Here is a 14,544-nt window from a genome sequence, read left to right as displayed (position 1 = left end):
TAACCAAATCTTGTCAATCCTTTTTTATTGAACACAATCACAGCCTCTATCATATGAATTACCGCCTCTAATCATTTAAATAGGCCTATCCAGTTAACTGAGACACACTAAAAATAGCTAATACTAATATATAATTTTTTATATTTGCTAAATTAACCTAACAGGCTTCTTGATAAGCCTTTTTGGACGAACGTCCAAAAAAAAAAAAAACAAGAAAAATAAAAAAGGAAAGGAAATATTGCACACACTACAAACACACATAAAATAAAAAAAGCAGATACAAGACACCAGCAAATAAACATAAATTAAACATACTGCAATACAAAAAAAGTCAAAAGCTTACAAAAGAACCACAACCAATAAAACACATACACGAGATTAAGATCAAAATTACACCAAAAAACTACTGCACTGAAATTTAACTTAATTAATCAAAATGTTACCTATGCTATTGATATAATATTATGGTTTATTCTGCCCTATTTCGTTCCAATGAATGCTAAATAAGATGCATGTATGCAGTAATAATAATTAAACAATGAATTAAAAGCTGGAACTAATAACATGACTTCCTTCCTGTTGTTCATTAATAACATAATCTTTGAATCTTGCTGGCTTCTGTATGTTTGACACGGTTCGTGTTGAAACACTAGTTTGTGTTGGGACTTTGCTTGTCTGCTCAACAGGTGTAATCGACTTTCCTCTTGTTAATGCATTGTCAGGTTGAGTGATCTCTGGTTCAATAACATTCACTGGCTCCAACGTTGGCTGTGCTTCATCTGTTGCTAAGCCCATAGTTTCACCTTGAATGTTTTGAGTGTCTAACGGTTCCTTTTCTGCTCTAAGAAATTTCCTGTTTCTTCTATATTTTTTTCCATCATTGGTCTTAACTAAATATGATCGAGGACCAACTTTCTGTAAGCATTTGCTCTTTCTCCATTATTAATGTTGTTGATCAGTTTGGATTCTCAGTGTCTCTCCAAAGTTTAGGTCTGGTAGATCCTTGCATTTTTGGTCATAGTAGAATTTTGCCTTCTTTCGCTCTGTGACAATATTGTCTATGACATTATAGTGTGGACCCTAGAGTCATTTCGCGAGATAGGCTTGCCCAAAACAATTTTATTGCATTTTCTGGATATTTTAGTTATGCTGAATCAAAAAATGGAAGGGTTCATTTTTTCCGAGATAGCCTTGAAATTCCAAAATGGCCGCCATTTTCACTTTAAAAATAACAATAACTGTGCCATTAGAGCAAATATTATCAATTTGGCAGCAAACCCTATATTTCCAATGTCCACCTGTCCAATGGTGATATTCTCACTGATCATAAATGGCGGCTATCTTGAATTGCAAAATGGCTGCCGTTTTTACAGTAAAAATAACAATAGTTGTGCTATTAGAGCAGGTACCAACTGATTTTGGCAGCAAACCCTATATTTTCAATGTCAACCTGCCTAATGGTGAGATTCTTACGAATCATACATGGCAGCCATATTGAATTTCAAAATGGCTGCCATTTTCACAGTAATAATAACCATAATTGTGCTATTAAAGCAGGTATCGACATGATTTTGATAGCAAAACTTATGTTTTGAATGTCAACCAGTTCAAATGATATTCTTACTGTAATGGTGGCCACGTTGAAATACAAAATGGCCGACAAATTTCAAGCAAACACTTATAAATGCCAGCAATCCCTCATTGGCCAGGAGACTCCTGTTTTGGTATTCTGACCCCAGGTCAATTTCTCTCATGTTTTTCGTGTTCTTCCAGTGTATAAAAAATGGCATTATACGTTAATTGTAGTCTTTTTGCAATAACACACTACGGAAACCCTCAACAATTAAGTTATATATTTCAATACGTTGCTCGGCGGCAGCATCGCTTCTCCTTAAATGGTGCGTGAAACAAGACAAGACGATAGGGCCTTTTAAAGTGAGGCAATGGTCTGTCTGAAATCGTTTTAAAATGGAGGTCAATAAAATGATAATATTACGACTAGAATACAGTACTTGCATAAAGCAGGAATAGTGACGTAGCTGACCAGACCTTATGTTTAATAATTGGACATGAATTTGCAGTTGCTAAAATACCAGTCCAGTAATTATATAAAACGCACTTTTAGACAAGTATTGAATCCAGATTTTGTATCTTGTACTGAAAAAAGGCTAGAAAATGATAAATTAATCCATATAGACATAGCCTGTAGGCATTTTGTCTTGTGTAGACACAAGACAAAATGTGGTTCAAATAAAAACACAAGTTATTTAAAATCAATACCGTACTTTTAATATTGGAATATATATCATAAGAATCATGAGATTTGCCCTTATAATACATTAATAGCTGAAGCCTCCAAGGGGAGGGTTTACACATGTAATGGGAACACCTCTCCCAACCCCATGTCCAAATTCCCCCGTTTTTTACTATCAAAATGTTAGCATGTATTAAAACTGCATTATTTTTTTAAAGTAATATGTCGATTGAAAAAAAGATTTTATTTCGAACTTAATAACACATTAACCAGTCCAGTGTTTATTCACATGAAGAACGGGTGCCAACTGTCTTACTCAAAATGACTGACATTTTTTCAGATGCATGTCAAGTGTTTTTACAATATCAGTCACTCCGGTATTAATCTAGAAATTACATAAGAGTTCCTAAATCAGCAGATCAATCTTGTTAGAACAATAAAACTTGTGTCATGCTATTCTTCTCTGCCATCTAGACATTTGAAACTTGAAATTAATTAATTAATTAATTAGGTATTATTGTTTAGGAGTTTGCATGGCGGAGTAACAATAATAAAAAAATGTAGTGGTAGTAGATATCTACATGGTGTAGTCAAACATGAACCAGATCAAGAACCACAATGGAAACAATTACACCAACTCACTCTCTCATCATTAATGATTAATTTTTTAGGCATACATACATCTATGCCTTTCAAATTAGCCTCATTTTATACTACTAGTTTTTAAAGCAAGTTCAGTTATTATAGTGTAGACGTCTGTTCAAGCACATTAAAGTGCTTGAACAGACGTCTACACAATAAAATCGGGCAGAAAATTATAGTTCTTGCGCAATTTTTTCTGGAACTCACATTTAACCACCACTATGACTTCTTTGGGTGCTGGAAGAGTAAAATATGTTGTTAGCATGACCCATTAATATTGCTTCCATCAACAATTCTTTCTTGACTGAGATAATATTTTAATTGAAGTGTCATTTACAGACTTGTAAAAAAGTCATATCAAGGTAACCACGGTACTTGCAAGTTTCCTATTTTTTTCATTTGCAATAACCAACATTGATATAAGATATGGCAAGTAAGCATTTATTAGTTTGGTGTCTAAGGCAGTTTATAAAATACAGTAGCATCAATGTGTCTGTCATTTGGTGCATCCTGATAATGTTTAACATCTTCCGACAATTGAAAGTGTTGACTTTGGTATCTGTTCCCTAAACAATAACCAACTTTTTAGGCTGCATTCTGCAAATGGATGTGCCCATGTGCCATAGATGACTTGATTTTGCCAAAAGATAATATCTATCACAGACTAATGTTTTATTGCCAAATTTCTTTCGATGTAATATTAATTGGTTTTGCTTTGTTCTTTAATTGGTTTGCATTTCTCTAAATCTTGAACATCATACCTGTCGAATTTTTAACAAAGTTGGGCTGTTTTATCTGGTTTTTAATCGTTAGTCTGTGTCTTTGATACTGTCACAATTTATTATTGATATATTGATCATGTTAAACTCTAACCATTGCAAAGATAAGGAAACAACCTCTGTCGTTGTTCTATTAACTTGATACGTTGTCCCCAATCCCACAAGTATATTTTGGTATTGCCAAATGGTAAAAATACCAATGAAGTAGATCCAACTCTTATTTTAAAAAAAAATAACCCATAGTGAATAAGAAAGTAGTTTGCGCATTCCTTGTTCTAGTGTCTTTGCCGATTAAATTCCCTGTGCACCTAATTGTGAGATCTGCATGGGAATATTAACTGTGTACTGTTTTAGATATTTAGACTTAAAAAAACATACGTAAGAGAGTTTTGGTCACTCAGTTACCATTCTCAAACTAACGTGTAGAAATCTGCATATCTATCTCCAGCTTGCCGACTGGTAGTATTGTGTCGGCCAACTTCTCCTGGTCTGATGTAAGCAGGAGTCCCTAGGTCTTGTTGTGGGTCGACAAAAATTGTTCCTACACATGGGACAACTGGTGTACTCCCTCGTCTCTGTTAATATTATTGTCTTTACTACTGAACCATTTAGATCCTTTTTCATCTACTGCCGATATCAGTTCCCCCTGTAACTTGTAGTATTTCCAATCTGGGATGTGGTTGTGTGTGACCATATGTCCAGTGATTGCTGATTTGTGCATGTCTCAATAAGAAAAACGCATGTTGGCTCTAGTTCGTACCCCTTTATTTATATTTTTCAACCTCATTTCATGTTCACCTAAGCAGTCAAACCGTTTACTATTGGTCGCAATGACCACATAATAACTCTAAGGTGAGTGTTTGCTCACGAAATCTTTTTTTTCGGATGCACTAGTTCTCTCAACTTATTTTGATGTCATGAATCATGTATTAAAGTTGTGTGTGCTCATTCGATTTGATATTTCCGATAGACCACTGACATACAGAATCATGACAAAGCACCTTTTGGATTTCTCTTTGGTACTTCACATGTGTTGTCTTTCTGTCTTCATGGTCCAAGAAAGGTATGATTCCACTTAGAATATAACCATTAGACAGGTTAATTTGTTGATAGGTTTGCAATTGAAACTTAGGTTTTGCAATTAATACTTGATTTTACTTCGCAAAAAAATAAGCAGTTTGTGTTAGAAATTGTTCGGCCATTTCGAAATTCAAAATGGCCACCATTCTTGATCCGTATGTATATCACCATTCGACAGCTTGACATTGGAAACACAGGGTTTTGCTACCTAAATCATGTTGACCTGCTCTAACGGCACAGTTATGTTTTTTATTACTGTGAAAATGGCAGCCATTTTAAAATTCAAGATGGCCGCCATTTATGATTCGTGGGAATACGACCGTTAGACAGGTCGACATTGAAAACCTATTGTTTGCTGCCACAAATAAGTTGATACCTGCTCTAATAGCACAATTAATAATAATAATAATAATAAAGTAAGAACTTATATAGCGCCATTTAAAAAACCGAAGTAATTATCAGTGGCGCTTCATTTTTGAGTGATTTTTTTAAATAAAGGAATTGATGCTGATTTTTTAATGTGAAGTGGTAGTGCGTTCCAGAGTGTGGCTGCAGCAAATGAAAATGATCTGTGTCCGAAGGTCTTAGTGTTGGTGCTATTATTATTATTGCTATTTTACTTTCAAACTGGCAGCCATTTTGAAAATCAAGATGGCTGCCATTTATGGTTTGTGAGAATATCACCATTGGAAAGGTTGACATTGAGAACATAGGGTTTGGTACCAAAATCATGTCGATACCTACCCTAATAACGCAGTTATGGTTACTTTTACTGTATAAATGGCGGCCATTTTGAAATTCCAAAATGGCCGCCAAGACAATCTCGGAAAAAATGGACCATTGCATTTTTGGATTCAGCATACCGAAAATACCCGGAAATTGCAATAAAATTGCTTTTGGCAAGCATATCTCGCAAACCTGTTTTTTGGACTTTAGGTTTTTCACTATTAGTCACAATCTGAGGATTTAGCAGCTGTTCCGTAATTGGTAATTGGTACAGAAACATTAGTGTTTCTGTACTGGGCTGTTACCCTCTGTATCTAGAGTGTTTCTCCAGTCCAATAACGCCAAGTAAATGTCTTTGTTGTCTTTTTTAGCTTTCCTGATGAGATTTTTAGCTATGTTGACAGTGGCTTCAGCTTTCCCATTACTTTGGATATGCAGTGGAGAGCTTGTGGTATGTTCAAAATCCCATGCTTTGGAAAAATCTTCGTACTCTTTTAAAATGAATTGCGGACCGTTGTCTGTTACCACTCCTCTGGGTATTCCGTGTCGGTTGGTACATTCTATGACAGTGCTCGATGTAGTATCTTCTATTAATTCGTCTACTTCCCAGAAATCAGAGAAGTAATCAACTGTGATTAAATAATCTCGTTGGTGAATAGTGAATAGATCTTTATGTTGCCATCGTTCGGTGGGGATTTCCCACGTCATCATACTCGCCTTCTGTTGCTTTTATCTTAGTGCATTACAAATATCACAACTGCTTACCAAATATTTGATTTGGGATGCCATTCCATGCCAAAACAAACTATCTTTTGCTCTTCTTATTCATGCTTTATCTTCTTCATGACTGCTATGTGCTTTTTTGAGCAATGATTGCATAGTTTGTGGTACAATTATATGTTGCTTTTTATACAAAATACCATCCTGCATTGTAATTTCATCCCGGAAGGCGAAATAAGCTTCTACTGTCTTTGGCACATCAGATGTCAACTCAGGCCATCCATGCTGGACTATTAACATTAATTCCATCAGATTGGCATCTGCTTTGATTGCATTTTGAAGTAGCAGTTGTGTGCTTCTGCTTACATTCATATATTCAATTTGGTTGATGTGTTCTATTTCACTACATATCTGCATCTTCTTACTGTTGTTTTTCAAGAATGCACGGCTCAGGAAGTCAGCAATTAATATACCTTTTCCCAGAATGTGTTGAAGCATACTTCTGTAATCTCAATACCATTCTATGCAACCGTTTTGGTGCGTTGTTTATTGGTTTCTAGAAAATAGGTATTAGTGGTTTATGATCTGTCTGTACATTAACCATGTCTCTGCCATAAATAAATTTATCAAATCGCTCTCAAGCAAAGACAATAGCAAGGCATTCTTTCTCTACCTGAGCATACTTTTTCTCAGTCATCGGTAATGCTTGTGAGGCAAAGTAGTCTGGCTGACAGCCTTGTAGTGATGTAGCTCCAAGTGCATGCTCTGATGCATCACACTAGATAGTTACTTCCTCATTTACGTCATGGTATCTGAGTAATGGTGCATTTTTGCTCATTATCTTTAGCTTATTCCAAGCTTCCTCGTGATATTGTAGCCATTCAAAGTGTAACTGCTTGTCTGTTAACCGTCTCAAGGGTTCTGCAACATCTGATAATCGTGGCAAGAACTTTGATAAATATGTCACTCACCCTAACAGTAGCTTATTTTGATTCAGGCCTTGGCATATGTACTATAGCTGTTATTTTCTCTTGATTAGGTAGAAGCCCATCATGGGAAATAATGCGTCCCATGTACCTGACTTCCCTGATTCCCAACTTGGCTTTCTTCATGTTAAGCTTTAAGCTTACTTGTCTAGCCTTATTTAGGAATGCTCTTAGGTTTGCATCATGGTCGTCCTTTGCATCCTGATCTGTTTCTCCATATCAATATATCAGAAAATCGTCAGCAATGACTTCAACAACATGTAAATCTTCGCTTATCTCATGCTGTCGTCTCTGAAATTCTTCAGGTACTGTTGATATACCAAATGGCATTCTGTGGTATCTGTACCGCTCAAATGGTTTTCCAAATGTAGTTTAAAAACTACTTTTTTCTGTTTGCTTAACCTGCCAAAATTCATCCTTAGCGTCAAGAACACTGAAGATTCTGGCTCTGGCTAATTTTGGTAACATATCTTTAACGGTGAGCATCATATAGTTTCCTAGAGGGTTTTTTTTACCAACAGCCATACTACTGAGCCAATCCGTAGGTTTAGTTACCTTCTCAATGATACCTCTTTGTTCTAAGTTCATCTTTAATAGCAACTGCAACTCTTCTCGGTTGGTTTTTCACTGGTTGTATGGACTAATCTATTTCTATCTCGTATGCACCTGGTAGGCAACCGAGTCCTTCGAACACATCGCTATACGTATCTAGTATGCTCTTGATACTATCTTGAACTGTAGCCTGATGGATGTCTTCTTCCCCTATTAAAAGTAATGCATTATTTATAATGTAAGCTTGTATTAATTTTCTTTATATAGGCATTTTAGCTCTACTTCACCATGCACCTTTACCTCTTGGTCATTGTACATCTTCAGTTTGGTACTGGAATGCTTTGATTCTATGTTCCTTTCTATCTTATCAAGTTCATCTTGAGACATTATACAGCAGGATGCTCCTGTGTCAATTTCGCATTCAATATTTGCGGATGTAGCAAGATTTTACTTGGAGTGTTATCATCAGCTTCTTGTCACCATTGTTGTTGACAGCTCATTCACTCTCTAATTGAAAGTTTGATTCTGATGATGAATCTTCCTCTTCTTCAATTTGATGTGTTCAAGTTGTACGTCTCTGTTTGCCGTGTGTGGCTTGCTTAGTATTTCTCACACACAGGCGGGAATTTTTTTATTTTTCCACATTTTGTGCATTTTGTTCCATAGGCTTTGCACTTTCGTTTTTCTTAGGTGTTTCGACAGGCTCGGCAATTTTTAATCACATGCTTTGACGACATACACGTCTCAGTTTGCCGTGTGTGGCTTGCTTAGTATTTCTCACACACAGGCGGAATTTTTTTTTATTTTTCCACATTTTGTGCATTTTGTTCCATAGGCTTTGCACTTTCGTTTTTCTTAGGGGTTTCGACAGGCTCGGCAATTTTTAATCACATGCTTTGACGACATCTTTAATAAGTGTATTTCTTTGGATTATGCTTGTTTTTGTGCTTCACATAATTTACTGTGCTTTGATCATCTACGTCATTGATTGGATCTGGTTTTTTGTAGCTTCATTTATTTTTATGACTGCTATTGAATCCTTTAAGGATGCAACTTCTTTCTGTCTTTCAAACAAGATATTATTTTGTTAAAGGAACTGGTCATCTAATGCTTGGGGTAATTAATCTCGATCTTTGGAATCTGATTCAGTTAGGTTATGATTTCTACGAACCATCCTGCACTCTGCACCATTTACAGTTTTCAAAGTTGCACTTTGAAATGAACTTCATTCAACTCAGTTGCTATGATGTACTCATTGTAGGATTCCTTGAATTCCTACCAATTAGTTTCAGTATCTTTCGTACATAACATCGGTTTTGGTGCCGGTAATGTGTTTACCATCGACGACGTCGCTGCTACAGCCATGGCTAATTATATCGTGCTGGCTCCAATTGGATAGGCCTAGGTCACCAGGGGTCATCTAGCTAACTATGTATCACTAATCGAAACTCACCGCGTTCAGCCTGGCCAGCTGTATACCGTGCGAGTCCCTGTTTAAACTATGTATTTTCGAGTTAATAACTGTACGTTTCGGCTTTCGAATACAACTCCTTCGTCTTGTAAAGGGTTTAAAGTTTAAACTGCACCACTTCTGACACCATGTTATAGTTTGGTTACTATAAATATGTGGGTTTAGTCGTAGACAAACGACACAACATACTTATTTAATGCACAACATACTTATTTAAGTATGCGGGCGCACTGCGCTCGCATACGGCCATCAGTAGACTCGAAACAACTTTATTGACTGGAATTTATCTTTTTGATTATCATAGGCTGAAGAATTTTAGGTACCACTATTTGTTGTACCTTGAACACGATTCAGTTCTGTACTGTCATTTCATCTTTAAATGTAAAGTACGATTTGCAAGAGGTGGAGTTTTATCTGTTGAGTCTGGCCAACCTGTATGAACCATTAGCATCACCTCTATCAACTCATCGTCACCTTTTGTAGCTTCCTTAAGCTGTAGCTGTGTACTCTCGCTAACATTGATGAAGTCGATCTGGTGAATGCTTTCTAACTCTTTCATGATTCCGCTTTGTATCTCATTAACTGGTGCTCTGCTCAATAAATCAGCAACATACATTTCTTTGCCTGGAACATAAATTAACGTTTATCTCAACAACATTCTCTGAAGTCGCTTTGGTGCAGTGTTTATATATAGCTTTTTTAAAATGGGTATCAATGGCTTATGATCAGATTGAATGGTCGTGGTACGTCCCATTATATAGTGTTCAAACTTTTCACAGCCACGATAGCTAAACATTCCTTTTCTATCTGAGCCTAGTTCTTTTCTGTTTTGGTCAAAGCTCGGGAGGCAAAACACTGATTTACGTTCTTGTAGTAATTTTGCACTTACGCCATATTGGCTGACTTCCTTCTGCAAGTCATTATACGCTAGCAGTGGTGCGGTAACTATCAATGATTTAATCTTATTAAATTTCTCATTATGATGCGGAAGCCATTAAAAATGTTTATTCTTATCTGTTATCCTACGTAATGGTTTAGCTAATTCTAAAAGCTTAGGCAGAAACTTAGATAAGTAAGTAATGCAACTCATGAAGACTTGGACACCGTTCTTGTCCTCAGGTGGGGTCATTTGAGTGATTGCATTGACCTTTCTGGAACTGGTCTTAAATCATTATCACCTATAACATGACCCATGTATTTGATACTCTTTACTCTCAACTCTTTTTGCGATTTAGCTTTAAGCCCACGGATTGGCATTTATCCATAAACTTTAACAAGTTTGTTCGTGAACAATAAGTGCTTTATCATATGTTTTGCCACTACCACAGATTACAAAATCATCAGCGATAACTTCAACACATTTCAAATTCACAATTACAGTATTAGCACGACGTTGCATTTTATCAGTAGCACAACTTATCCAGTATGGGAGACGAGTGTACCTATAGCGACCGAACTCAATACCAAACGTATACTACTTTCTTTTGTAAATTCAATTTGCCAAAATGCTTCACTTGCATCACAAACTGAGAAAACCTTCGCCTTGGTTAGCTTCGGCAAGATATCATTCAACACTGGAAGTGCATTTTGGTCTAATTATGGCCTTGGCCTGATTCAACGGTTTTGATCTAGACAAACCCTCAATTTGCCGGGTTTCTTTACTGGTACAATGAGTTCAACCAAACTGTAGGTACACTAACCTTTACAAAAATGCCTCTAACCTCTATATCATCAAGTTTTTTCTTGAATTCTGTACGGAGTGGTATTGGCACCTTTCTGATGGGTTGCTTAACTGGGCGAACCTGTGGATCAATTTTTAATTCACACACATCAGGAAGTTTCCCTAGACCAGTAAAAAGATCATCATATTTACATAAAATGTCATCATAAGACATTATGTTTACGCTTTCCACTACACATTCATCTATGACCTTAAGCAACTGCATTTTTTTTGACAAGCCACAACCAATAATTGGAATTTGATTTGTAGCCATGACATACAATTTTGCACTATATCTTTGACCTTTATGTAACATCACTGTCATTGAAAACTGAAAAGTGGTTAAGCTGATGATCAGGATGAAGCATGTTAGTTGTGTATCATCAATATTTTGTAAGACCAAACGGCACACCTAAGATCAGTTTCTGAATTTTGTCAAAGAATAAAGTATTGAAATTATTGGCCAACTGTTGGTCGTTAGAAGCTGAAGGAGCTATATTATCCAGATTTTGTCCAAGAACCGGCAACGAATAAACAGTTTACATTACGCTACACCACAATCAATCATATGTTGATGGAATAAAGTTTTAGACTGAGCTTTGTACTGTGCAAGATCATTACCGTTTTGAGATTTTAACCATGATTTACGCTCTGATCTGCATCAAACACGTGCGGCATTTGTACATGCCTTAGAATACTAATCACATCTCGATCAAACCGTATAGAGATATTATAGTAAACTGGAGAAACAACAGTGTTGCTTATATGCTGATAAGGCAATTACTACAAAGAGATCCGACACGATATTACGGTCTATTGATGATCGATCATTCCGACCATCGAGCATGCGCAGAACTAGATTTGTTGGGAGCTTCAACAGGACCATACACAGAAAATAGAACAGGATATGGCAGGACCTGGGTAGTGGGGAAAAGACAGACGAAGCTTCAGATCTATTTACAGCATGCGCAATATCTCAGTTTAAGCATTTCTCGGTAACGAAAACATTGATATCAAGCTCAATTTACTGTTGAAAGGTATGTTTTATTGTTTTTATAGCATATTCTTTGTTAAAAACTGTATTTATTGGATTTCTCAATCGTTCCTGTAAATGAGACCTGTCTTGTTTGACAGAATAGATATTGTTTTACATTAATTTTTCGATGTGAACTATGCCAAATTGTGAATATTTTTGTTATTTTCATTCAAAATACCATTAATTTTGCCTATTTCGCTGTCAATGACAATTTTACAGGCTATACTAGGCCTATCAGGTAGGGCGTAGACCAAGTTCACTCGTACATAGCAGTAGGCACCTAATGAGGGGGCGGGGGTAAGGGAGAGTGGGTTGGTGTATTTTATTATTGAGTTTAGTTATGTAAGGTTGATAGCTACCCCAAACAGGCCTAATGAAATAATTTTTACTTGATAACGTACATATGGAAGGTATATTATTTTTAAATTCACGTTTTAATGATTATTTCTTTCTTTCTTTTTTAATAATAGACATAATGTTATGCTGATTTGTGTTTCAGCTGCTCGTCATAGTGGTAACTGTACAAATGCTAGAGACCAGAGCAACCAACACCATGTTGTCTGATGATGAAACCTTTGCCGAAAGAAAACATTAACGATCGTCGAGGCAAATACAGTTTGGAACATAATGTAGAAGTTTATTTCAAATGTAGATTTAATGATCAATAAACAATATTTTAAAAATGCAGCACCATATCAAAATATTAATATTATCTTCATTGTTCATTAGAAAATTCTGTTTTAGTTACAAATTAAAGAAATCAATGAACAGCATCTGTACAAAATAGATAAATTCAGTATAAAATCACAAAATGTCTCATATTATTTGTTCATTGTGAATCTCCGAGTTGAAATTAAAAGATATTTGATGTACAGCAGCAAATCAAAATAAAATCAGTATTAATTTGGAGGATGTTGATGTTCGAAGACGCTCGTGCATACTAAACAGGCCGTAGACATGCAGGGACCTTGGCCTAGCATTGCTCGAAAAATCTCAATGTTTGGGGGCTATCTTTTGAAGCATTAGCTAACCAATGTCAAAACTCTAAATTTCAATTTCCAATCAATTTGGTGTAGTTATTGGCATTCCAACCAACATTATTTAACCCAAACACTCCGAGGAAGCCACGCGCTTTCCTATACCGAGCTCACACTGCATGTTTATACAAAATACCCACTATACGTTACGTGACCACAGATTCTTATCAGCGCGGTCGGAATGATCGTCAAAGGACTGAATTCATAGTTTCTCCAGTTTACTATAATACCTCCATGATCGAACAGAGATAGTTCTCCTTATTTCTGGAGCAAGCTCGTCTGTCAAAAAATGAAGTGTGTCGTTAGGTCAACTATGGCAAACAACCTTCAACTTTGCCCGAAAATAGGTAAATGAATCAGAAAACTTGGGTTTAAAGGCAATAATATCGATGTCTTTTTATTCAAGATATGCTAACTGTTTTCTTTCAAGTGGTGGCTTGGAGATGTCAATCGTCATATGAAGAATAATGTGATCAGAAATACGATGCTGTTGAAAATGTGAATAAGGGATAAGACTACGATTGAAGATCGAGAACATGGCCTTGCCTATGTGTGGGTGTCTCCTGGAATTAACATAAAGTAAGAACTTCTCGAGAAGTGTATCAAACTCAATTAAAAACTGACGTTCTGATTCTGCAAATAAAAAATGAAATTCGAAGGAACACCACTGAAAGTGTAACCTTCAGGCTCACAGGAACTAAAGACACACCGTGTTCTGTCACGTCACCGACGCATACGAGGTTTCCCGATTTGTCGGAGCTCAGCCGCAAGGTTGAACCAGAGGTGCATGAGTGAATCAATAGTGATTACTATAGTAATACTATAGCGATTGTATGGAAACATTCATCCAAAATAATTTTTTTAATGGAACAAAACAAAAGAAAATTACATTCAAATTAAAATCTGAGAGTGTCATTTCTGGTCATCTAGAGGTTCCATAACCATATTTTTTCTTACTTCTAGACCCTCTGTTTGTTATAGTCCCTCCCTGGGTGTCCTCTGTAAGAAAATGACACATAGGCCCGCTTGTTGATATCAGGATTCTGTGCATTGTCTGGCCTGCGTTGACCTGTGTACTGCACGAAACAGACATGATTTTAAATCAATATGCTCAGTTAGTGTAGACAGAAATTGTACATAATGAAATAGCAAAACTCGTAAATGTTATGTTTGAATTCCATAAACATCTTTTGAATAAATTTCAAATTTGAATCGACTTATGTGACACCAAACAATAACAACAAAATACACACCAAGACACGAAAAGTTATGTAAGCCGAAAGGACATGAGATTGGAGTTCATGCGACTCCCTCCTTACACTTGCTTAGTTCCTGGTCCATATCTTGCAAGCTTACACTATCTGTTTCTTTATCAGGTTGTGTTAGGTCTTTGGCATCAGTGAAAGATTTCGGAAGGATCAGAAATCTATCTGAAAATTGAAAAGGAGTGCCACGTTTGATCTTCCCAGCTTCTTCTTCAATGTGAAGCCTCATTTTGTCATCTTTTAGAGTTTGCAACCAAAACTCCATAAAGCTTTTTT

General features: G+C 36.2%; 1 protein-coding gene across 1 annotated transcript; it reads right to left on the bottom strand.

Moving 5' to 3' along the window:
• Positions 1 to 5,760: 5,760 nt before the first annotated feature.
• On the bottom strand, positions 5,761 to 6,189 carry LOC117103029 (uncharacterized protein K02A2.6-like). The gene has a single exon (XM_033243491.1). The coding sequence runs from the start codon at positions 6,187 to 6,189 to the stop codon at positions 5,761 to 5,763; it is 429 nt and encodes a 142-aa protein (XP_033099382.1).
• Positions 6,190 to 14,544: the final 8,355 nt, after the last annotated feature.

The sequence above is a fragment of the Anneissia japonica genome, unplaced genomic scaffold (assembly GCF_011630105.1).
Source record: "Anneissia japonica isolate Jap-2015-1 unplaced genomic scaffold, ASM1163010v1 scaffold8218_len373358_cov135, whole genome shotgun sequence".
Lineage (NCBI taxonomy): Eukaryota > Metazoa > Echinodermata > Crinoidea > Comatulida > Comatulidae > Anneissia > Anneissia japonica.
This window is presented reverse-complemented; position numbering and strand designations above follow the sequence as displayed.

What these genes read in the sequence shown, in the direction of transcription:
- LOC117103029 (XM_033243491.1), bottom strand. Translation starts at nt 6,189, where the DNA reads ATGACGTGGGAAATCCCCACCGAACGATGGCAACATAAAGATCTATTC.